The sequence below is a fragment of the Erigeron canadensis genome, chromosome 2 (assembly GCF_010389155.1).
Source record: "Erigeron canadensis isolate Cc75 chromosome 2, C_canadensis_v1, whole genome shotgun sequence".
NCBI classification, from domain to species: Eukaryota; Viridiplantae; Streptophyta; class Magnoliopsida; order Asterales; family Asteraceae; genus Erigeron; species Erigeron canadensis.
In genome coordinates, this window is record NC_057762.1 from 11,567,747 (window position 1) to 11,592,693 (window position 24,947).

General features: G+C 37.6%; 1 protein-coding gene across 1 annotated transcript; it reads right to left on the reverse strand.

The window, feature by feature from the left end:
• Positions 1-1,773: 1,773 nt before the first annotated feature.
• LOC122587707 lies at positions 1,774-3,113 on the reverse strand. The gene is made up of 3 exons (XM_043759872.1): positions 2,787-3,113; positions 2,551-2,730; positions 1,774-2,493 (listed from the first exon to the last, which is right to left on the reverse strand). The coding sequence occupies exons 1-3, from the start codon at positions 3,111-3,113 to the stop codon at positions 1,774-1,776; spliced, it is 1,227 nt and encodes a 408-aa protein (XP_043615807.1).
• Positions 3,114-24,947: the final 21,834 nt, after the last annotated feature.

Here is a 24,947-nt window from a genome sequence, read left to right on the forward strand (position 1 = left end):
CAAGCAAAGAAGAATAACTCAGGATATAGTATTGCAAAATCCTATCTCGTTGGTGATAAAGATGTACCAACTTAACTTAATAATTCATAAAAACGATGAAGCTTTTGTTGGAGTAATTGATGAACCAACTAACAAAAATGATTTGACAAAACGGAGAAATGCCAACTGACAACCCAAGCTCTTTTTTCATTCATTTTTTCTCTTTTTTTTTTCTTTTTTTGTTTTTCGTTTCTTTTATTCATTTTTTTTTTGTGAGCTACTTTACTCTGACTAATTGGTATTCTCTTAATAATGATGAAATAGTGACAAATCATTTGATAAAAATGCTAAGCCGAATAATCCAGACTCGATCCAAATCATGACGAAATCAAACTACTCCCATTAGATGAGAATATCCCAACCTGACATAACAAAACCAAACCCAAACCATCCACTAGCATAGGCAACCAATGACCCACCAGGACTTCGACTATCGGTATGGCTAGGAAAGGTGAATATTTAGGGTGGATTTAATACAAAGAACAAGCTAATGACAACATGTTTTCTATTGTTTCTTGCACTAAAAGTGAGTGCAACATAAGGGTTTTAAACGGGTGGTTCACCAACCAGTGCAGTTAGCTACTAAGCACATTAACAAAACATGCACATAACAAATTTTACAAAACAAGGGATGAATAAACAAAGAACAAATATTTTATCCTAAATTTGTCTCTTCTACATCTAGAAAACCACAGAACGATCAACCAGGACAAGTTCTAGAATCAACACAATCACTGGCACACTCATAGCAAATGAAATAATCCGGAAATGGAAAAACCAACCTCAAACTTGCATGTCATAGTTCAGAGCTCTAAAAGAGACCCTTACTCTTGGATAAATCCAAAAGCCTATGAGAGGGACAAATTTACAAGGCTAATAAATCCAAAACCGTACACCTTTCATACTAAAATGAATCAATATATCTCACTATTTTGGTGTTTTGGTGCTTTGAGCGTGCTAGCAATGTTATTAATCCAGAAGGGATTGCCATGTTAATCAGTCAAAACACACTCCGCATATTAAAATTTGTACCAAGGATGTAGTCAAATTGCTTATTAATATCTATAATTAGGTGACAAAAACAATTAACTACAAGGACAAGTATGCAAAAGTTTCAAAATCCTTCAAAATCCTCTAAAATACCCGACTTTTCCTCCCCCCCCCCCCCCCCCCCCCACAAGCTTGAGTTGGACAATGCCCTCAATGTCCAATAAAGTAAGGCAAAGTATGGGAAATAGGAGAAAGTAAACAAAATGAAAAATGAAGAACAAGAAAAACTTGCCGGGTATGAACGGTGTTCCATGCTTGAAAATGATGCCAACAAAATGTGTCGCTGAACTTACTGCCAGTATATGCATATGACATTCAACTTGCTATCAATATGAACATACAATTAAAAGCCAACTGATATATAAGAGAGCTTGCATTATTCATCCTAATCCTACTTATTAAAACTGAAATGGAAATAAAATACGACACACGGGTTGCCTCCCGAGAAGCGCTTAATTTATTAACGAGTCTTTAGCTAAACTCAAACCCCAAAGAAATACCATGGTGGGATCTCTGACGCCCCCACACTTAAAGTGTTGGGCGGTCTACCCTTAAACGTTGAAAAACATCTACCTTTCACCTTTGTCTGAATCTAATCATTTGCTCATCCAGAAATATCAACCACCATCATTAATTCCTCTTTCTCCTTTGTTGATAAACACGAGCACAACTCTTCAGATAACCTCACATTACCATGAGAAACAGCAGATAAAGTTTACGGATCTTAGTACTCGGGCCATCCGTTAAGTTAGAAAATGGCTCTGCTGTCTTCTTCAACTCAACCTCTTTTTTCTCAAGCTTCTTATCTAACCATTCATCAACCTGCGAATCCAAAGAACTAACACAAGCGGTTTCAACTGAGTTAGCAACATTAGGTAAGGAAACAGAACAGGTGTTTGTAAATATCACCGACTCATTTCCTGCTCTCAAAGTAAGTTTTCCACAACCGACCTCAAGTTTAGCATCGGTCGTGGCAAGGAATGGTCTCCCTAAGATAAGAGGCACATCTAATGCTTCATCTGCTTCAATAATCACAAAATCTACTGGAAAAACCAAACCGCCCATCATAACTAACACATCTTCTAGAATTCCCATTGGTCTAATTTCAGATTTATCGGCCAAATGGACTTTCATTTTAATCGGTTTCGGTTCTCCTAAATTTAGTTTAGAATAAATCGATGAAGGCATTAGATTAATACTTGCTCCTGAATCGTTTAAGGCTCTTTTCACAGATAAATTACCAATCTTACAAGGTATGGTAAAAATACCTGGATCCCCGCGTTTCTCGTGTAACTTACTTGTCACTGTTGTTGAACAAACATCCTCAAGCACTGTAGTTGTCACCCCCGCCAGATTTTTCTTATTCATCAAGATTTGCCTCAAACACTTTGCATAACCTGGCATCTGCACAATGGCATCTAAAAATGGTATATTAATGTGCAACATAGTTAGATGACTTACAAAAATCTCCATTTGTTGTTTTAGTTTCTGTTTCACCAATCTCTGAGGAAATGGGATTTTGGGCTTGTACGACTTTACTTCAGGTTTGTCAGCCTGTTTTGATGGAACGGCCGGTGTCTGCACGGCTGGGTTCGGCTCCATCTTTACTTCTTCAGCAAAATCCTCCTCTTCTTCATGTACCTGCACAAGTGGAGTAGATTCATCAAGAAAAGGATTTGCAGAATTATACGTATTACCTGATCGGGTTGTGATGGCATAGATATGCTCATTTCGAGCATTGGGAGGGGTGTACTTCGGTCCCGATCTTTGGTTATCTGTTGTGGCTTAGGGTTCGGTTGAGTATTGCTCGGTAGAGTACCCGACTGCCTATTTGGGTTCCCTAGCCTTTCGATCTTAGCTTCCAAATCCTGGAGGGTAGCTTGAGTGCTCTTTGTACTTTGCTCCAGCTTGTGAGTCAAGCCATCCAAACAAGTAGTCATGGAATCCCATTGCGAACTCATCTTGTTGTTTTGTTCTTCCACCTTCTCGTTAGTTGCTTTCGGAGCACCGATCAAGTCCTTCATAATGTCTCTCAATTCAGCAGTCGCGTTCTGCTGATTGCTAAACCTACTAAACCTGTTGCCACGAAACCCAGAACTGTTGGTATTTAAAGAAGATGAGGGATAAGAAGTACCTGATTGCTAGTTTTGATAACCGATGTTCTGGCTATAGTTTCCCTGCTGCTGATTCTGAACATAACTAACTTCCTGAGCCAGCTTGTCCGGGCAATCTTCCGAGTAGTGCATTTCCCCACAGTAGTCACATCCATCCGCTATGACCTTTACATCTCTCTCAATACACTTAAACCTTGCATCCTGGTTATCAAACCTCTCATTCATCTGCTTCGAGAGAGCTTTGAGTTCAGCAATTAAACTCGACTCTTCACTACTCTCAACTTTAGCCACAATTTTACTCCTAGATCTCCTATCTTGAGTTTCTTCATGGATAGAAAACTCCTTAGCCATGTCATCGAAGATTTTGTAACCTTCACTTGGAGTTACATTGTTCAAACTACCCTCGAAAGCACCTGCAAGTTCCCTTCTAGTTTTCCTAAGCAAACCATTATAGAATATCTCAACCACGGCTTCAGTATTCATATTATGCCCTGGACAGTTTCTGAGCATTTCCTTGTACCGTTTCCAAGCATCAACTACATCTTCACCTGGATCTTGAGTGAATCCCCTAATCTTATTCTCCAGTTGTCTTTGAGTTCTTACAGAATAGAACTTATTAATGAAACCTTCCCAAAGTTCAGCCCATGTGGAGTACAAATCATCCGGTAGTTCCTTGAGCCAAGCTTTTGCCTCTCCACAAAGAGTAAATGGAAAGAGCTCAAGTTTCACTATGTCGTTCTGTCCTTCGCCATAATGTTACAACCTACAAATCTTTTCAAACCTTTCCAATAGCCATAAGGATCACTGTTTGTCACTCCATCGAACTTATCTTCCTCAACACTCTTCAAATGATTTCCTTTTAGAGAACCTTCGTTGCCCGTAGGGGCGATTGTTGGGATCAACTGGTTGTGCTTGATCACCCATTCTGGTGCTTATACTGAAAAATAGACACTAGCACACCCCATGAAAAGCACAAATGATAAAGAAAAACTAAATAACAAAATAGACTAAAACTAAATAAATAAATAAAAATTAACACTAAATTACGTTAACCTAAAAAAATCAAGTAACTTTCTCGTAAATGAATACAAGAAAGGATCGAACTACAAAATTGAACAACTACTAACAAAAGTCCCCGGCAACGGCGCCAAAAACTTGATGTGTGAACTCTAGTAATAAAATTTATAAACACGATTTACCGAAATACTGACCACTACACACTCATAGGCAGTGTACCTGATCGCATGCAGTATAGTAAAAGCTGGTAAGCCGAGATCGTTCACAAGGACTATTATAAGCAATTGTAACAATTAAGTGATTCAAGTAAAAATGGGGGGTTTCGTGGCCAAATTGCCACGTTGCAAGTAGTTAGTAAAAGAGTTAGTAATCCCTCAAGATTAATCGAAAGAAAATTTTGTTTAAAACAATAAATTAAAGGTCACCCATCTTGATTTCGCTCAACAACATGTTTGGATCGCACGTTAAATGAAGTTCTAACCCAATTAAGTTGATTAAATAACCGAGACTCAAATAAAGTGTGAAAACGTGTTTCAGCACGTTCCCGGATCGATTAACACGAGATCTAACAATCATAGATGTGCGGAATCCGTCTATGATCGTCTTTAGGGTTAATTAATGATTATCATGATAAACACACACGAAGATAATAAGAACAGGAGATCAACACAAAAATACTATCATTAATCATATGATTACAAGATGAATCCGTATGAACAACATCTACAATGATTACGGATTACAATCATTGAGACGAATCGTGATAGTTTGGGCGGTATCTCGAGGTATAGATCTCTACCTCGAGAACCTAGTGAATGACTCTATGTTGCAACTAAATCATCAACCTAAATTCGTGACCTAAGACTTATATTTATAGGCTGTACAAACAGACTGGGCCTTATTAACTTAATAGTTCTTAGCCTTTTAGAATTATTGCATCGGACAACAGATTGTGCACTTTATGTGCTCGAACAAACTCCCCCTTGGCCGGTGCAATCAATTCTTCACAAACCGATATTAATTATAGAAAGTCTAAATGAATAGCCTCCCCCTTAACTTGAGATATCGGATCTTCAATGTTGAGACTCGATCTTCTGAAATTGCAATCTCATCTTCAACCTGCAAAATCTCTATATCTTCATGAAAACTAACCAACCTAACACTTCTCGCTGTAGTTCTCCCCCTCAGTAGTAGCACCTCCAAATTAAACATCAGCAATCTTCCACCCTAGGATTTATTGCCGGAGACTCTGCTCATCTTGCTTAATTGGCATGTAATGGCGGAGTTGAATTTCCAACAATCAACATCAAATCAATCAGCTCTCACAAAAATAAGAAACTCTGTAGCTTGAATCACAAACTGTAGTATCATGAATCCTGTCTCAACTAGCAGTGTCTGACTCTGTCTTGTATCTTCACAACTCTACCAATCACCCGAAGCCTTTCTAATCAGATATCCTCTTCAGTTGTATACGCTGCCATACACAAAGATCTTTATCTTCGTAAGAACTAAGTCTGCATGAAACGAAGTTTAAGTTCGTGAGAACAACTAACTTCGTAAGTGCAATCTAACTTCGTAAGAACAAAGTTACTTTGCAACCAAATGCTAAGTTCGTAAGTGTAAGTTCGTGAGGTGAAAAAGGTTAAGTTCGTGAGGTGTTTTTGGCTATTTTGGGTTAAGTTCGTAAGGTGAAGACCTCATCTGTACGAAGTTAAGACTTAAGTTCGTAAGCACAACTAACTTCGTAAGTTAAATTCGTTTCCTATCTTCGTGAGATGAACTTAGAACGAATTTAAAGTTAAATTCGTTTCCTATCTTCTTTTTGCAAGATTCAAAACGAATTTAGCAGATCTGGTCGAAATTCTTCATCAAAAACCTAATTTTCAGATCTCGTTTGAGGAAATATCATCCTCCAAAGCTCTGATACCACTTGTGAAAACGTGTTTCAGCACGTTCCCGGATCGATTAACACGAGATCTAACAATCATAGATGTGCGGAATCCGTCTATGATCGTCTTTAGGGTTAATTAATGATTATCATGATAAACACACACGAAGATAATAAGAACAGGAGATCAACACAAAAATACTATCATTAATCATATGATTACAAGATGAATCCGTATGAACAACATCTACAATGATTACGGATTACAATCATTGAGACGAATCGTGATAGTTTGGGCGGTATCTTGAGGTATAGATCTCTACCTCGAGAACCTAGTGAATGACTCTATGTTGCAACTAAATCATCAACCTAAATTCGTGACCTAAGACTTATATTTATAGGTTGTACAAACAGACTGGGCCTTATTAACTTAATAGTTCTTAGCCTTTTAGAATTATTGCATCGGACAACAGATTGTGCACTTTATGTGCTCTAACATAAAGCACCAACCCCGTACCCGTCAAGTTAATAACATCATTTGACTCTATTGTATAAACTAGTTTCATTACAAAGACCGGTACCCCAAGACATTTTTTATAACTTTGCTAATTCAACAATGGTTTTGGTTATTAAAATAACAATTACAACTATCGATTATACCCAACCGTTAACACATTTATTCCTAATATCATTGAATGGTTATCTACCGTATCTGTCATAGATCCAAAGCGTTTGTACCCAAACAATTGAAATAAAATATACATGAACAATAATTACCATTAAGGACACATATAAGTTACCAACCGATTCAAGATAAATAATAAGGAACAAATATACTAAGATCGCGATGTAACGTTAAATGTAATCAACATTGAATTATTAAAAGTGTGCAATCCTTATATATCGTCTCACTTAATCAAGATAGATGACAAAAAGATTAGCTACTCATAATAAAATAAATAAAACTAACAATAATGAAATAGATAAAATCCATAATAAAAATTGTGTAGTAATATAGTCTTTCAAATAAGCAACTAATAATAATAAAACAGAAAAGAATCGAACGATGATGTGGTTGAAGGGCTGTTCGAACTGCTGCTGTTGTTGTCGAATAATACCTCACGAAGTGTGGTCTCTTTTTGCGGCTCCTGAAGATCACCTCCCAGTCGTCCTACAAAACAAAGAGGCTACGACCTCTTTTTTCCTTTTTCCCTGGGCTGCTCGAACCACCAGGCCCAATGGCTACTTAATTTATTTTTTCTTCATTTGGGCTGTTGCTTCTTCACATTGACATGGGCCGAAGCCCATCCTTTTCTTTTTTTCCTTCTCGGCTGGATATATCACTAATGAACACCACCACCTTAAGTAATAAAATTGTCTTGTATGGTAGGATTGCAATCAACGAACATCAACATTATATTCACTAATAATTTAATCCATAATAAGCTTTGTAGTATGATGCTCCATGTAGCCGAACCCTCCAAATTCATTCTCGTGCCTTGTAAACTTTCGTAAGCACTCATTTCACCTCAAAATATCGTTTTCTCCAGAAATTATACTCAAGTACCTGTTAATATCCTGAAACACTTTCAAATACCATAAACGCACCAAATATATACTAAAACGACTCAAAAACTATATGAAATCAACTACATTCATTGTGGGGAATGGGTATAAAATACGACACATCATATACCAAAGCATTTGATAAGACTCGGTTTGAGAAGTTAATTCTTCTCAATGGGATGAAGAATGCAGATTCATATTAAATCTCTCAAAGAACTGATTTTGTTAGTTTGTGTCTGTAAATAGCTAAAGTCATAAAAATACAAAAAAGAGTTCTTAGTGTCATAAAAATCATAAAAATGTGAAAAATGAGAAAATGACAAAATCATCATACACCTTAGATTCGCCAAGAATTTACTAGGTTTGCACTACTTCGTAGGAGATCTTGATGATTTTCGTGGTTAAACCCTCCTTGTAATTGAGTTCTTCATTCTCATGCTCAAACATTGGCGCCAACCGTTAATTTACTGATAATTGGACGGTGATTCTTTATTGTTGCCAAACACAAATCATCTTTGTTCTTATTTTGTTTGTTGTTTGTTTTCTTTGCTTAAATGGCTGATGAATTCACTCATGTTTCTCAAATTGTATCTTCTAGGTTAGGGAAAGGTGTTGATGTTGATGGAGATGATTCTCCATTAAATCTGGAAACCTCTGAGATCTCTAATGCTCAAAATATCTTTGGTGAAAAAGTGTCAGATTTTGCTTATAGATCTAGTGAGGTGGTGACAAGTGCACCCAATGTTGTTCTTGGTAGTGAGTCTAGGCTACCACCCAGGATGGGCTTTAGATCTAACCTTGGGGGTGGTAGTGCTAGTGTGGGATCACTCTTTTCTTCACCTTCACCAGCTATATCTCCTTTAGTATCTTTATTTTCAACACCCCTAACTAGTTCATCTCTTATCACTATGCCCTCTTCTGGACCTGGCCAACTAAGTTCTCACTTAGCAAGCATGGCTAGCTCAACCATGACTGGGGGTCAGACATCCTTGCAAGCAATGGCAGGCTCCTCCTCTCAATCTGTAACTATCCAAGAGAGTCATCTGTTAGAATTGTTAAAGCTAGCTGCCATGGGCACTCAGCAAGCACAGACTCCACCACCTCCTCCAACCAACTGGTTTTTTGAACTCTCTGCCAGGTTAAGGCCAACTCCACCTCAGCCAACCCCACCACCTCTATTGGCTACAGGTATGGAGTCCATAATGAAGCTGTTGGTGGACGAGATGAAAAAACAAAAGCTAGTGGAACCTCCTCCTGAACCAGTTAACCCAGCAAAAGAGTTGTTAAAAATGCTAAAAATTGCTACTGGGAGGAAGCGGATGAGCAGGCAAGGGTGGCCACAGTACCTAAGTCTGCAACTAAGTCAAGGTTTTGTGACTGGGTGGCAAACTATGCCTTCCCAGATGGTCAGAAGGTTCCCACTATTGTTGGCACTTATGACGGAACCAGAGACCCAGAGGATCACTTGGCAATCTATGATCAAGCCGTACTAACTGAAAAGTGGGTGGACCCCGTGGCGTGTCACCTGTTCCCAGGCACCTTACAAGGTTATGCCTTAGAGTGGTTTACTAAACTTCTGGAAAAAAGCATTCAAGACTATGCAGATTTAAAGAAACAGTTTATAGCTCAGTTTGCTCAGCAGAAGAAGCGTCAAAGAAGCCACTTGGAAGCTCACTTGATCAGGAAAAAGGGTGGTGAATCGCTGAGGGACTTCATTGCATGATACACTAAGGAATATCAGAAGATACCGAGTCTCCCCAAGAGCCAACAGGTGTCAGGTTTTACCTTAGCATTACTCCCTGGCGATCTTCAGGACGACCTAAGTAAAAGAACTCCATTGACATTTGGAGAGGCTACAGAAAGTGCTTTCGATTTCATCCGATCCAGGGAAACTGCCCTTCTTGTGAAAGGGGCAGTTGGAAGGGATAGACCTGGGGGAAGTCTTGGGGCCGGAGGCTCTGGAGGTGGAAGATACGATGTTAGAAGAAATGATAGAAGGTTTGATCAGAGACAATAAAAGGAGAGAGGAAAGAAGAGATGATAGGAGGGATGACAGAAGGGAGAAGAGAGGTGGCCATGACAGAATAGTCAACTTGATAAAATCTCCATGGGAGATCCTTAAGACAGAAAGAGTTGGAGAAAACTTCAAACCTCCTCGGCCAACGATACATAGGTCTGGAAAGAAAGATATGTCCAAATACTGTGAATTCCATGAAGACCATGGTCATGAAACAAATGCATGTAGAGAGCTTAAGATCGAGATAAAGAGAGCCTTAGATGAGGGAAAGTTGGAACACTTAGTCCCTGGTGCAAAGCAAGGTAAAAGAGCTACCCAGGCTAAGAAGACTTACACTTGGCAGAAGCAAGATGGGAGGAATGATTGACCTCCACCCCCTGATGGCCATGTATACATGATAAGAGGAAAAACCAAGTATGAAAAAAGAAAGGCAGAGGTCCTTGAACCATGGAGAATGGTCTCAATCTCATTCCCTCCTGTAAGGGCAGTCTCTTCTGACCCAGTGGTAATACAAGCCAGGGTGGCAAACTTTGAGGTTGGAAAAGTATATTTAGATAATGGAAGTTCCTCCGACATAATATATGACCATTGTTTTCAAAAGTTACCTCAAAGAGTTAGAGATCTTAAGTGTCCATCAAGGACTCAGCTTGTCAGTTTCATGGGGAAGTCTAACAGGCCGGTAGGAGAAGTTTCAATGGAGGTTATGATGGGAGAATACCCGTTTCACTGGATTGAACTCATTGAGTTCATGATAATAAGAGCCCCCTCTGATTATAATGTCATACTAGGCAGACCTTCCATGCAAAAGTTTGGGGCAATTCTATCAACAGTCCATGGAATGGTGAAGTTCCCAACTCCAGCTGGAATAGCTACAATTCGAGGACGAATGACTTAGCCAGAAGAGTGCAGGCAAGTTGAAAAAGTTCTACCAAGAAAGGCTGAAAAAATTACAAGAAATTCAAATGCAAGATGGCCCCGAAGAAAAGGTGATAATCAACAAGAAATTTCCAGAACAACCTGTAATCATCGGGTCACAACTTCTAAGAAGAATCAAGGAAGAGTTGGTTCACTTGTTAAAAAATTAATTTGGACGTCTTTGCATGGCAGACATCTGATATGACAGGAGTCCTAAGGGAGTTAGCTGAGCACGCATTAAATGCTAATCCCAACATTTCACCAATAAGACAAAAGAAGAGGGGAATGTCTCAAGATAGAAGCAAAGTTGCATGTGAGCAAGTCAACAAAATGGTGGAAGCTGGAATTCTTAGAGAAGTTAAATATCAAACCTGGGTAGCCAACCCAGTCATGGTAAAAAAGGCAGATGGTTCTTGGAGACTTTGTGTAGATTTCAAAGACATCAACAAAGCTTGCCCGAAAGATAACTACCCTCTCCCAGAAATTGACTGGAAGGTGGAATCTCTTGATGGGTTTAGATTAAAATGTTTCTTGGATGCTTATAAAGGGTACCATCAAATTTCTATGAAGAAGATAGATGAAGACAAGACAGCCTTCCATACAAACCAAGAAATTTATTGTTTTGAGAAAATGCCTTTTGGCCTAAAGAATGTCGGGGCTACTTATCAACGTTTGATAGACAAAGCATTCAGAGATCAAATTGGAAGAAATGTGGAAGCCTATGTGGATGACATTGTAATAAAGAGTCAGGCTGAGGAAATAATGTTGGCAGATGTACAAGAGACCTTTGACACCCTAAGAAGCATCAATATGAAATTAAACCCATTAAAGTGGCTTTGGAATGGAAGAAAGAAAGTTTCTTGGACACATTGTGACTCCTAAAGGAATCAAGGCAAACCCTAAGAAAATTCAAGCAGTAATAGACATGGCATCCCCTCGAACCAAGAAGCAAGTTCAAAGTCTTAATGGGAAGTTGGCTGCCCTTGCAAGATTTCTGTCAAAGTCTGCTGAAAGATCTTTACCTTTCTTTAGAACATTAAAGGGATGCTTAAGGAAGCAAGACTTCTTGTGGTCGGCCGAAGCAGAAGAGGTATTCAAGGATATGAAGAAGTTCCTTGCTGATCTCCCAACTCTCACGGATCTGATCTCAGGTGAAACACTTATTCTATATCTTGCTGCTTCTTAAGAATGTGTTAGTGCAGTATTACTTGCAGAAAGAAGCAATGGCCAAATGCCAATATATTTCGTAAGTAGAGCCCTAAAAGGCCCAGAAATAAACCATCCATGTTTGGAAAAATTAGCTCTTGCCTTGGTCCACGCGGCCAGACGCCTAAGGCGATACTTCCAAGGTCACCCTATTCGGGTTCTGACTGACAAGCCAATAAGGCAAGTGCTAGCCAAACCTGAAGTATCTGGACGATTAGCTAAGTGGACTATCAAACTGGGTGAACACGAAATTAGCTTCCACCCAAGAACGTCCATCAAGGGCCAAATCTTGGCTGACTTCTTGGCAGAAACTGACTCTTCCGATGTCACAGGAAAAGAAGTCCAGGAAGTTCAGGCAACCCAAGAAGAGGAAAGCTCAAAATGGACCCTCTTCACAGATAGAGCATCTAATCAGGAAGGATCAGGAGCAGGTCTCATCCTAATTGATCCTGAAGAAAGAGAATACACTTATGCATTAAGATTCAACTTCCTAGCATCCAACAATGAGGCAGAGTATGAAGCACTCCTTGCTGGCCTCAGAATGGCAAAACAAATGGGAGTAAAGAAAATACAAGTATTTGTAGATTCTCAACTAGTGGCAAACCAGATCAATGGCACATTTGAAGCTAACCAAGCATCCATGCAACTTTACTTAGAAGAAACAAAGAAGCTTATTGGAGAATTTGAGTCTTTTCATATAGAGCAAGTTAGAAGGAACCAGAATAAGAAGGCGGATGCTCTAAGCAAGCTAGCTTCATTAACCTTTGCTCACCTCACCAAAGAAGTCTTGGTTGAAGTCCTACAAGAAAAGTCTATAACAAAAGGTAATGAAATATCTCAAGTTGAAGAGGAAGAAGACTGTTGGATGACCCCAATTTAAAACTTCATCAAGAATGAAACACTTCCGGAGGACAACCATGAAGCTCGGAAGGTAAGAATGAAGGCACCAATGTACCTCCTTACTGAAGATAAACTATTCAGAAAGTCTTTTCTAGGTCCGCATCTCCGATGTGTAGGCCCCTCCCAAGCTCAAACTCTCATTCAAGAGGTTCATGGGGGTACATGCGGAATTCATGCTGGACCAAGATCGGTGGCCACAAAGATAATGAGGCTTGGTTATTACTGGCCTTCAATGAACAAGGATGCCAAGGAAGAGATAGAAAAGTGTGAATCCTGCCAAATACATGCTCCAATATCAAGAATGCCAAAGCAAGATCTCATTCCAGTAAACACTGCTTGGCCATTTTATAAGTGGGGGATTGACATTGTGGGCCCATTCCCGGTTGGAGTTGGAAATGTAAAGTTCTTAATAGTGGCTGTCGACTACTTTTCTAAATGGGTCGAAGCTAAACCACTTGCTACAATCACTGGCCAAAGGGTGATTAACTTCGTTTGGGAATACATAGTATGGCGATTTGGAGTACCACATATCTTAGTAAGTGACAATGGAAAACAATTTGCTGAGAATCCATTCAAGACATGGTGTGAAGATATGGACATTAGACAAGTGTTTACCTCAGTTGCCTACCCTCAAGCCAATGGACAAGTGGAAGTGATGAACAAGGAAATAGTGGGAGGTATCAAAGCAAGGCTTGGCAAATGTAGATCCGGTTGGGTGGATGAGCTTTCAGGAGTATTGTGGGCCCACCGAACTACCCCAAGAGGAAGCACTATGGAAACACCATTCAGTCTTGTCTATGGAACCGAGGCAGTCATCCCACCAGAACTAAGCATTCCAAGTCATCGCATTGTAAACTTTAATCCAGCCCAGAATGAAGAAGCTTTGAGAGAGAACTTGAATCTCATTGAAGAGAGGAGAGAAGTCTCTCACATCAAGTTAGCTGAAAACAAACAAAAAATGGCCAAGTATTATAATAAGAGAGTCCACCATGTGTTTTTCAAACTGGGGGACTACGTCTGGAGAAAGAATGAGGCAAGCAGAGTGGAGAACTTGGGAAAACTGGGACCAAACTGGGAAGGACCATACATGGTCAGCCAAGCAAATGGAGATGGTTCATACATCCTCACTGAGCTTGATGGATACCCAATACCTAGAACATGGAATGGGACAAATATGAAAAAGTGTTATGTTTAAACAAAATGACTCAATGGAAATTCAATTTTATGGTCTGATCTATAGATCCTATTAGTTTGTACCTCTATCAATGAATCATGTCTTTTATGTTTCAATCAAATCCTTCTACCTTGTATTAACTTGGTTTATCAATGAAAATGATCTTCATTTATGGTCCGATCTAAGTATCCCATATATTCTTATATCTTTATGTTATTTACATTGCTTGAAACAAATAACTTTTAAGAAAAATTATAAATATTTTGCAATTTGCATTCACAAGTTGAAAACAAAGTCTCGAACATAGAGTCGAGCATGGGAAATAAAAAATGCTAGCTAAATAATTCCCAAAATCCCAAGGTATACCCTTGGATGTGATTATCTTATAAGATGTAAAAAGCCAAAGAAATTTTTAAGGCTGAACACTTAGATAATTTTTCGTCTTTTTATCTATACGAGAAAAGGCAAGCACTTCCTATTGGGAAGCGACACTCGCGAGTAACAAATATGTAACAAAGGTTAAACAACCAAACAATATATATAGTCTTTCCAACATATCTTTAAATAAGAAAATCATACTAGAAGGCTACAAGCCAATGCAAAGGAAAGATAAATGCAAGTACATAATCTCTGAATTGAAATACAAACCAGTATCAAAAAATACAAAGAAAAATACAAAGCCTAAAAATGCATGACAAATGTGATAAAATAAGCTAAGCTAAACATGAGCATCCTGCATAGCTGCTGAATCCGGAGCATCCTGAGTAGTAGAGTCGGGGCAAGCTGTCGAGGTAGAAGCAGAAGTAGATGGAGGAACAGAAGTGGATGGAGGAACAGAAGCTTGAGAAGTAGAAGCAACAACAAGACCTGGAGGAGGACCTGGATGAGGAACTTTAGCTTTAAGGGCAGCATGTTGAGCTGCTGGGGTGTCAGGAATAACGATAAGCCTAGACATGTCTGCAACAGAAACACCAGGCATGCCAAGTAAAGAAGCAACATCATCCAGGACGGGAAACTTATAAGTGCGCCATAACTCCCTAATAGTGTGAAATATTTCTTGAGCCTTTTCTGCACTACGCTTACGGAAAATCACCTTCCTATAAGCACCATCCCAAGCACCGAGATTAAGGGCAGAAAGTAAAAAACGGGAAAGAGTTTCCTGCATATCGGGGTGACTAAGCAAACCCTTAAAAAAACTCAGGAAAAAAGTCCAATAAAGATCTCATGCGCTCAATCTCCTTATCCTGAACTTCCAACTTAGAGTGGGAATCCTTACTCTCCTGTCTAAGCGCCTGAATCTCCTTAACTTTGTGTTCCATGCCAACCTCTAAAGTATTGGTCCTATTTTCCAACTCAGACACTTTCTTGCCCATACTTATATTCTCTTGAGTTAAAGACTCAAGACTACTCCTCACCCTTTCCAACTCAGAATCAACCCTCTCCTTATCCTCCCTAAGACTAGTACAAGTAAGCCTTTCCTCCTCTAAATCCTTAGTGAGAGAAGTGAGTCTGGCATCCTGAGATGACAACTCTCCCCTAAGCCTCTCAACCTCACTAGTGAGTGACTCAATCTTACCCAAAGCTGCATTCTGGAATCCCATAATACTAGCAACACAGTTAAGAGTGTTGACACACTGAATGCGGGAAAGCTCGGGAATGTCTCTAAAGCGAGACTCGGCAGAGAGAATGGGAGGAATCATGCCCTCCAAAAGACTCTTGGCATGCTCAGGATTTTGACCATCATCTTTAACCTTAATTGATGTCCTATGAGCAAGATAGAAATTCCCGATGGACCTATTGAGATCACCTGCCTCAGTGGGAATAAGAGTAGACCCAGCCCTTGAGGGCTGAAAGGGGGCAGTAGGAGTGTTGGACCTAACCCTAGCTTGAGCAAGACGTTCTATGTCACCCATATGCTCAGAAGAAAAAGGGGTCACTGTAAGAGAAGACCCAGAACCAGTAAAATAACCATCCTCTACAATACGGTCAGCATAAATAGGAAGGCTGGAACCGCAAGAAGCACCAAGTGGGAGAGAAGAAGTAGGTGCTGGAATGGTCTGGGTAGAAGAAGAAGTAAGAAACATCAAGGGCGCTGAAGTAATCTGAGCCTCAGTCTGAGCCTGCACCACTTGATTATAAGGAGTAAAACCTCCCATCCTCCCATAAGATGCAAAAGTAGGATGAGTAGTATTCTGAAGCTTGGAAGGATAGCTAAATAGCTCGTCTCCTATCCTCTTCTCCCCAACAGGTTCAAAATAAGAATTACCATCTTCATCATCCTCTTCTTCAACAGTAACTGGGGGATCCCTATCTTATGTGACAAGATCACCTAAATAAAAAGAAAAAACTAGGTTATACACAAGTATATACAATAATAACAATAACACTTAGCAATAGTGAAAGAACTTACCATCTTCAAGGCTACCAGAAGCCTGAGAAAATGGAAGGGCAATAAGAGGACCAAGGGAGTGATCACCTCTGTCCATAGCATTATAAATGCTCAGTGACACAAGCTCATCATCATAACATACTCCATCAGGGCGGAGAGGAAGAACCTCCTCAGCTTCCTCTCTAAGTTTCTCCGCCTCTGCCTCTGACTCAGATCTAACCTCATAATTCTCGAAAGGATAATCAAGAATATCCATCAATCTGAGAGCTGAAAAGAAGAAAAGAAACTAAGTGTTAGAATTCGTAAATAATACAAACATACACAAGTTGAGATAAAAAACATAATATAAAGGATGGATTTCATACGTTTATTGGTAGATTTCTCTATGATGACCGGGATGAAACGCCAATCCCAGTCTAGGCTAATTTTGACCATAGCTAATAATCCCTCAAACTCTGGGGAGACATACCGATAAGCAATGCAACTAGCAAGAAGCCCTCCATAATAGTCAGGGTCAATCAGGTCATCAGCAACCTTCTTATTCAGTTTAGCCACCATGTCTGAACTATAACCTTTATTTCCCTCCCGAAGAATTTCCTTATTATTGGTTGGAAGAAATGTATCATCTAAGAAGAAGAAGTAAAACCTCCAAGAATTAATCTTGGAAGGAGTCTCTATTAACTTAAAATTATTATCTCGGTAGAGGAAGGTGAAACAATCACCCTGTCTCGAAAGCAGAAATACTTTTCTAAACATAGAAAGAGACAAAGGTTGTCCTAAAGCTTTCTAAATCATCTCAAACCTCACAATCGTTCCAGCAGCAATAGGATGTAGCTGGGCAAGGCCAATCCTATAGTAACAGAAAACCTCAAGGTAGAAAGGTGTTAGGGGGACCCTAAGAACAGAACAAGTAAGATAGTCCCTATAAAAAGCAACCTTCCCTGGAGGTGGAAGGTTCATCCTATCAACATCTTCAGGAACAGTGGGATTATATTTAGCAAGACAAGGATAGGTCTCAACCAACTTTGCTAGACTATCACTAGTCACCGAAGAACAACAATCCCCAGCTAAGGCAGGAGGTTTCCTAACTTTGGTAACCTTAGCCTTAGTCCTAATCCTACCACTTCCTTCAGCATTCTCATTATTAGAATCAGACATGGTGACAACCTAACACAACACTCCTAATCTTTTCAAAATTCAAAGATGGAGCAAGAACAACACCTGTGTGCAAACAAAAAAGTCCTAAATAAGGATCGAAACCGAAAATCATCCTATGAAGAATAAATACAAAATTTAAAACTTTGATAAGCATTCAAACATTAGTAAAAACTAAAGCTACATCAACAACAATGCATAGTATGTACACAAATACATATTTATGTTGGCAGATACATGATTTTTATCATTATACTACATTTTAGTAGAAGATAAACATGTGATAGATCTCAAAAAGCTACGAATTAAGATCAACCATATATATATATACACACATATATCAGTATACGTTACTGAAATGAATACAAGTTTGAGTCAAGTCTCAAAACTAATATCAATCTTTTGCAAAACAAAGATGCTAAAGGTTAAGCAAATACATTTAATTCTTAAATGCATAAGTCAAATTTATCGAATTCATCAGGATAAGCAGAATGGAAACATAGACAAAAAGAGTTAACCTCAAAAAATTCAAGATTAACTCTAGAAGTGTGAAGTAAAGATAATGAAGGAAAATGCTACCATCACAGTCGACTGTCAGAAAGATAAGAATCCATAACTGTTATTTTTTGAGTATTCTTGTCGACCCGCAAAAGAAAGACAAGGAATTGTCTCCTTCTTATGAACAAATCTGTTAAAAGTGAAATCAAAAAGAGAAAAACTTAGAAATCCAATATGTATTATATATATATGTAGATAATACCGTCTTATTCTCAAACCTATTTCATCAAATCGAAATCTGTACCTTCTTACTCTCAAACCGATTTTATCAAATCAAAAAAGTTAAGGGATCCTCGCCTCTCCTTTGATGCTACAAGCTGATACGATACAAAAAAGAATCTGGAATGTAAAACCCTTTCTAGATAACTGATTGAAAAGAGTTAAAAAAGAAAGTGTCCTTATCTCCTTTTCTCCGTACGACAGTCACAAGAAAGAAAGATTGAAAAAAGTTATACTTTTCTTATTTTTTTCTCCTAAATAACTGATTCAAAGTTTTTCCTAGAAAGTAAAACCCTTTCTTACTCATCGATCAAAGAATAAAAGAATAATATCAAGTTTGAATCCAAGTCTTTCTGAGAAATTCTTACCTCCAAACTTGGGGGACTTGATGATTAGGGTGATACCTCACCTAAAAGAGACTTAATTTTGCGTATGAATATGTGTTTGAGCCGATCTGTTGAGATAAAAGGATTGTTAAAATCAGATCCTAAAGATCAGGGAAAGTTGAAACCTAATGTATAAAACCTAATATATATATATATATATACACATATATACATATATATATAACCTGTCAAAAGCCTAACCAGCGGAAGCTTGAGGATTGGCAAAGAAGATCGGATTTTGGGTAAGGTAGGAAAGACAGTGGTCGAAACTTGGAAGAAAGAGAAAGGAGAAGAGAATCGGATCCGGGTAGCAAGTTTTCTGTCGACTTGGAAGCCTAGCTTATAGGATCAGGAAAGGAGGACTAGGACTTCGGATCCTATAGGATCGGCTCTCAATGTGGGACCATCAGTCAGAACCAAAAGGCTTAGATGAAGTCTAAATAATATATACACATATATTTACATATATATATTTATATAAGAATCAGAAGTCAGATCCTAAGAAGAAAGTTGGAAAGAATCTGTCGGATCCTAAGAAGAAGTTGGAGAGAACCTGTCGGATCTTAGGGAGGAGAGAGAGTCTTCTGTCGGATCCTAGGGAGGAGAGAAAGTCTTCTGTCGAATCCTAGGCAAAGGTCTAGCGGATCCTAGAAGCCTAGAAGATCGGATATTAGTTTACATATATATGTGGCCGGATCCTAAAAGTAGAGGAAATTTGATCCTAAAGTCTAAGGCTAGACAAGAACGGGCTTGAGGCTTCTTTGGCTTCCATTAAATCTTATGAAGCCCAATAGACAAGCTTTCAATACTTTTTCTATAAACATCAATTTAAATATAACTATATTTAAATTGATAATTTATAGTTTAAAGGACGAATGGTTGACTGACAAGTAATGATTTTGGAATGTTCGATACCTAGTATTTTCATATCAAGTACTGGGCCAGGGTCCATATCTACAAGGCCCAAGTTACGAGAAAACCCTAATTTGATTGCCTATAAATACTCCTGATCGATTGGAGTGTCAGATACACATTCACCATCAATTCAATACACACACATTTTATACAAATTCTCTGTAATAACAGAGAATATACAGTAGCAGTACATCATACAATCATATACATTCATCATCATTCAATCATTATATAAAAATCATATTACATTTAATATCCTTCATAGATCGATACATTTCTATGGGAAAATCATCATACACCTTAGATTCGCCAAGAATTTACTAGGTTTGCACTACTTCGTAGGAGATCTTGATGATTTTCGTGGTTAAACCCTCCTTGTAATTGAGCTCTTCATTCTCATGCTCAAACAATATGGGAGAGATTTAAGTTGATGCTTTAAGACGATTAGACGTGAGGATACGTAGCTTTTAAGTCTGCTTAATCCTAATATAACTGCTTAGTTCAATGATTACAATTTGGGATATATTGGTAAACACAAAGTAGCAAGGTTTCCTTAATCTGAACTTACTTTTTCATGTTCTTGTGGGAAACATATTCAGATATATGGCTGAGAATGCTTGCTTTTCAGTAATGATTTAATCTAGTCCTTAAATTTTGTGAAAGATCTAGCATTACTATAGGATTTGTTTAATGTATAGAACTCATGAGCATGAAAGTTAAATGTGATATTGTTTATGCAAACGAAATGAATGATAATTAAGGGGCTAATGTGGTCTTTGAGATTCGGACAAGTATGTCCTCGGGGTATCTTTGTATACCTAGCCTACCTAAAGCTTCCAACTTGGGATAGCTTGTCAGAAAGTTCGCTACATGGGTCTCGTAGAAAATCATGGGTTCCTTATAATGAAATGCAAAAGCAAATAAGTTAAATCACAAAGTAATTAAATTTTGTAATCTAAAAAGTGTCTCATGGTTTGTTTAAAGATTTTTTTGAATATATATTGAATAAGTGTTATCTTAGTACTTGTATCGATCACGGAAGTATATCTGAATGTGGGTCACATAAGTTCGCAAACTATTCAGTGGCATATTAGGCTACTCGGGTTACATGGTGACTGTCATTGGCCAGGGTATGTCGAAAGTGTCACAACCCAAAGGAAACTAGAAGTACCAAGTGTTTAAGAGGACAAATATACCGGTAATCGTGGTTGGGTCACTACTCATAACTAATAATAAGAGAATTATTTCTCACTTGCAGACTTATGTAAATGCTAATCTGATCTAAACCGCAAAAACTTAAAATTTCTTGTAAATAAATAAACTAGTTTAGTTTTTGTCAAACTAGTTCTTATTGCAAGAGAGACTTGATAAGCATCTAATGATTCTGTAGGAAATAATATAATTCTTAGTGAATTATATGAGTCCTGTTGCTTATGGTAAGTATGTTTAAAAAATGGATTATCTAATTAATAAATAAGTTGTTTAATTTAGAAAATGAAATGGAATTGAAATTGAAAAGTCAAAATATTTTTGAATGTGTTTCAAGTAAAATTTTGAAATTTCAATTGTTGTTGGTTAATAAGTATGCTTGACAAAGATTCGTCTTGCCTTAGATCTTGTAATGATTGCTAGGTTAAGATTTTGATTGTTTTGCATATTTATAAAATTTTTTTGATTTTGATGCATTGATGAAGTTTGTTAAGTGTGCAGGTTATAAGCTATCAAATTTCATTTTCACTATGAAAGTGCGGTTGGATCAATTAAATGGTGACCAATTCGACTATGAAAGTGCGAAATGCATCATCATTTTCATGAAACATTGGTATTCATGTGAATCATGAAGATTATAACCCAAGACTTAGTGTGATAGGTTATTACTATATTATCAAGATCACAACCTAAGATGTAATGTGATAGGTTGTTGATATGATAATTTGATGTACTTGTAATGCATTATACATTAAATTTGTTTTGATGTAAGTTTGCACTTGTTAAGTTAAACATCAATGAAGAAATGATCGATTTTATGTCAAGATTATAATGTAAGATTCATTTGATACATTATGTTGATGACAAGTTAGTACGGATGATTTATGATTGCATATTCGAGTAGATAGAGGTTTTTGATAACGAGTATCTACACGTTTATGTTTTCTGGAAATTTTCTAATTTTTCTATGATCAGATTCTAGAAAAATTGACAAAAATTTTGAAGCTCGTAGCTCGTGTGTAATTAAAATTCAAGTTCGTCCGTGCTGACGTCAGCAAGCCTCGCGCTGACGTCAGCAAGAAGCTCACGAAGGACTCCTTCAGCCCGGCCCACGAACTTATGATATAAATATGGGTTTAATCTTAATTGATTACTTTTATCCGAAATTAAACCCTAAAATTACCACACGAACTTGCCTCCCTCGTGCGAACTATTCATTCGTTCCTATTTTCGATCGAATTCATACCTTTTTCATGTTTGTTACTTAGATTTGTTGGTACTTTCAAGATATATGATTGATTATTGATGTTTTGACTATGAGAATCAACAATTTCATGTCGTTATAATGCTCAAATTTATCATCTTCTTCGCGTGAACAGTAACTAGGACGAACCAAGAATTAGATCATCATGTTTTGATGATTTGGACTTAAAATTTGATTAATTGATGTTTGTAAACCTTAAATCTAAAATAAGTTCGTGTTAACATACTTAAAATCAAGATTAATTGAAGATATTATGATTCGGTCACTATTCACACGAAGAACATCAAAAACACGAACCACTTCGTCTTCATTGAATTCGTTTCGATTATTAATTTTCTGGGCATATATTCGAAGCAAAACAAGTCCAAGATGATATAAAAGATTGATTTTGATCAATTATTTTATCAAATGGAGATGTTTTGTGCTTCGTGTTTCTGGGTTCGCATGAAGGTTTGTGTTGACGTCATCATGAAGAGGCCTTGCCTCGTGCTGACGTCACTACGAAGCAGATCGTGTGACTTAGAAAAATATTGAAATTTTTGTTTCTAACTTTTTGTTTTCTTGTCGTTTTTGTTTGTTTTGTGCAGATATGGTAGGACAAGGTGCTCGCGTGTTCGTCAAGGAACATAATGATGCGATTGATCTCAGCATTACTCAATCGGGATGCACACCAGAGTTTCACGGTGTCCTTCAGTATTTAGCACGCACTCGTATTCGTTTTACATTTATCGAGAATCCTCCGTTGGTCATAAGTCTCATTACTGAATTCTGGAACTCAGCCAGATTGGTTCAAGTTGTTGATCATCCTATGATTCGCACTACTGTTGTTGGACGTAACATTCAGTTTACTGCTGGGGACTTACAGACTATTTTGGACTTAGGAACTGATGATATGGAACAAGGTCCTGTTGAGTTTGAAGAAAGCTTTTGTGATGGTGCTCTCAGGTGTATGGGATATGTTGGTGATATTACTCATCCTTATCGCAAGAATCGTCTTCTATGCAAATGGAGATTGCTTGCCTATTACTTATTGAGGTCTCTTAGTCATCGGAGTGCATGTCATGATCAGTTGAACATTTTCACTGCATCTCAAATGGTTGCTTTTGTGCTGAACAAGCCCTACAGCTTTTCTCAGTACATATATGATAATTTTGTTAAGCAGTTGAGAGCTTTTGGAAACGATAAGAAATTCTTTCTGTTTCCAAGATTTGTGATTGTTTGGGGTAGAATTTCCACTACTAGGATCCTGAGTATATTTTACAGTTTAAGTCCTTTTATAATAACTTTGTAATGCTGTATGAAATTAGAGGATCCTTGATCCTGTATTGGTAAATGTAGTCCTTAAATCAATATTATCCAGATAACGAATATACGTCTAGTATATTAGATTTTATTTGAAGGAATTAGGTCAAAGACGCGTCTTATATTAAAAACGTGCCACAACGGATAGTCTACCACTTCGTCCACAAGAATCGGGATTGAAAACAGAATTACTTGAAGAAGAATAAGTTGTCAACGGTCATGCAAGTCAAGTCAGCAAAGAAGAGTAATTCAAGGAAGATCCCGGATATTTTGGAAATACTGTTCAACATCTAGCTCTATAAATAGAAGGAAGATTGATCTGCACAAGGGACGAACATTCTCATCTGCACTCACACCCTTACAACACTTATTCAGCAATCATCAACAACAACACTTTAGTTTATTAGCATTTCATAGTTCATTCAATTATTCATTTCACTGTAATCGATCATTAATAAACAAATTTCGTAATAAAAGAATAATTGGAGGGTCGATTGCATCCTACCGGGGTTTTTTACCTAAGATCACTTAAATGGATCAAATGTTTTTCCTCGTCAACAAAATTCTGGTGTCTTTACTTTTATTTGCAATTTCATTAAGCTTTTACGTTATTTTATTCTATTTTGCATTATCTTCAACTGTTTTCTTACTTACTCAAAGTATTTCTATCTCAAAGATCTTCTCAAACTCGTTTTTAGTACAAATTCTTAGTTTATTTATTTTTGATAAGAAAATTTTCCTTTTTATTTGAAGATCCTTGAACACCAAACCCCACTTACAAATCTTCGGTTGATTATTAATCCAAAATCCTTTCTAAAATTATCTTAGGTAATTTTTGACCGAAACAATTTGGCGCCCACCGTCCCAGAAAAAGAATTTAGCATCATTAAACATTTAATTTTTTACATCGTCCTTAAAAAGCATTTTTTCTACATTTTCGTCAAAAATCGCTGTCCAAAAATATGTCTAACTTATCTCAAAGTTCTTTTTCTTTTGATTCGATGTACGATTATCCTTATGTAAAAGAAAGCTTAAGAAATCCTCCTGAGAATGCAAGATACCTAGCTGAACAAACTTTGAAAGGAAATACTGAAGGGATACCATTTGTAGATCCTTATTGAGCCATGATATGGAAGAGGTATTTTGATCGAATTGTTGAAGCGATTTCTAGAATGGAAATCAAAAAGCAGATCCAAGAATCACATGATTACGCAACAAAACCAACACCCAAGAAGGAATCATTGTTGAAGGTCAAGAAGACTATCTTGAAGATTAAGCCACTTAAAAAAATCCAGAGAGATTCAGGTATAAATAACAAAGGTAAGAACTTTAAAAAGTATTTACAATTTTCTGATTATCATTTTACCACTGATTTGTCTAGCCTTATAACTATAATGAAAGGTCTGGGGGACAAGGTTAACTGGCCAAAAGCAATACCTGGAAAATTTCATACTGAAAGACATAGATGGTGTATTTTTCATGGAGTTTTTGGTCATGAAACTGAAAAGTGTGCGACATTTAATTATGAAATATGGAGATTAACACAAAAAGGCTTATTAGACGAGATACTTCCTAATGAAAATTGGAAACTTAACAAACAATAATTTCTAAGTAGGTACACCACAATACTAACTTGGGGTAATGAGTCATGACTAGCCATTAAG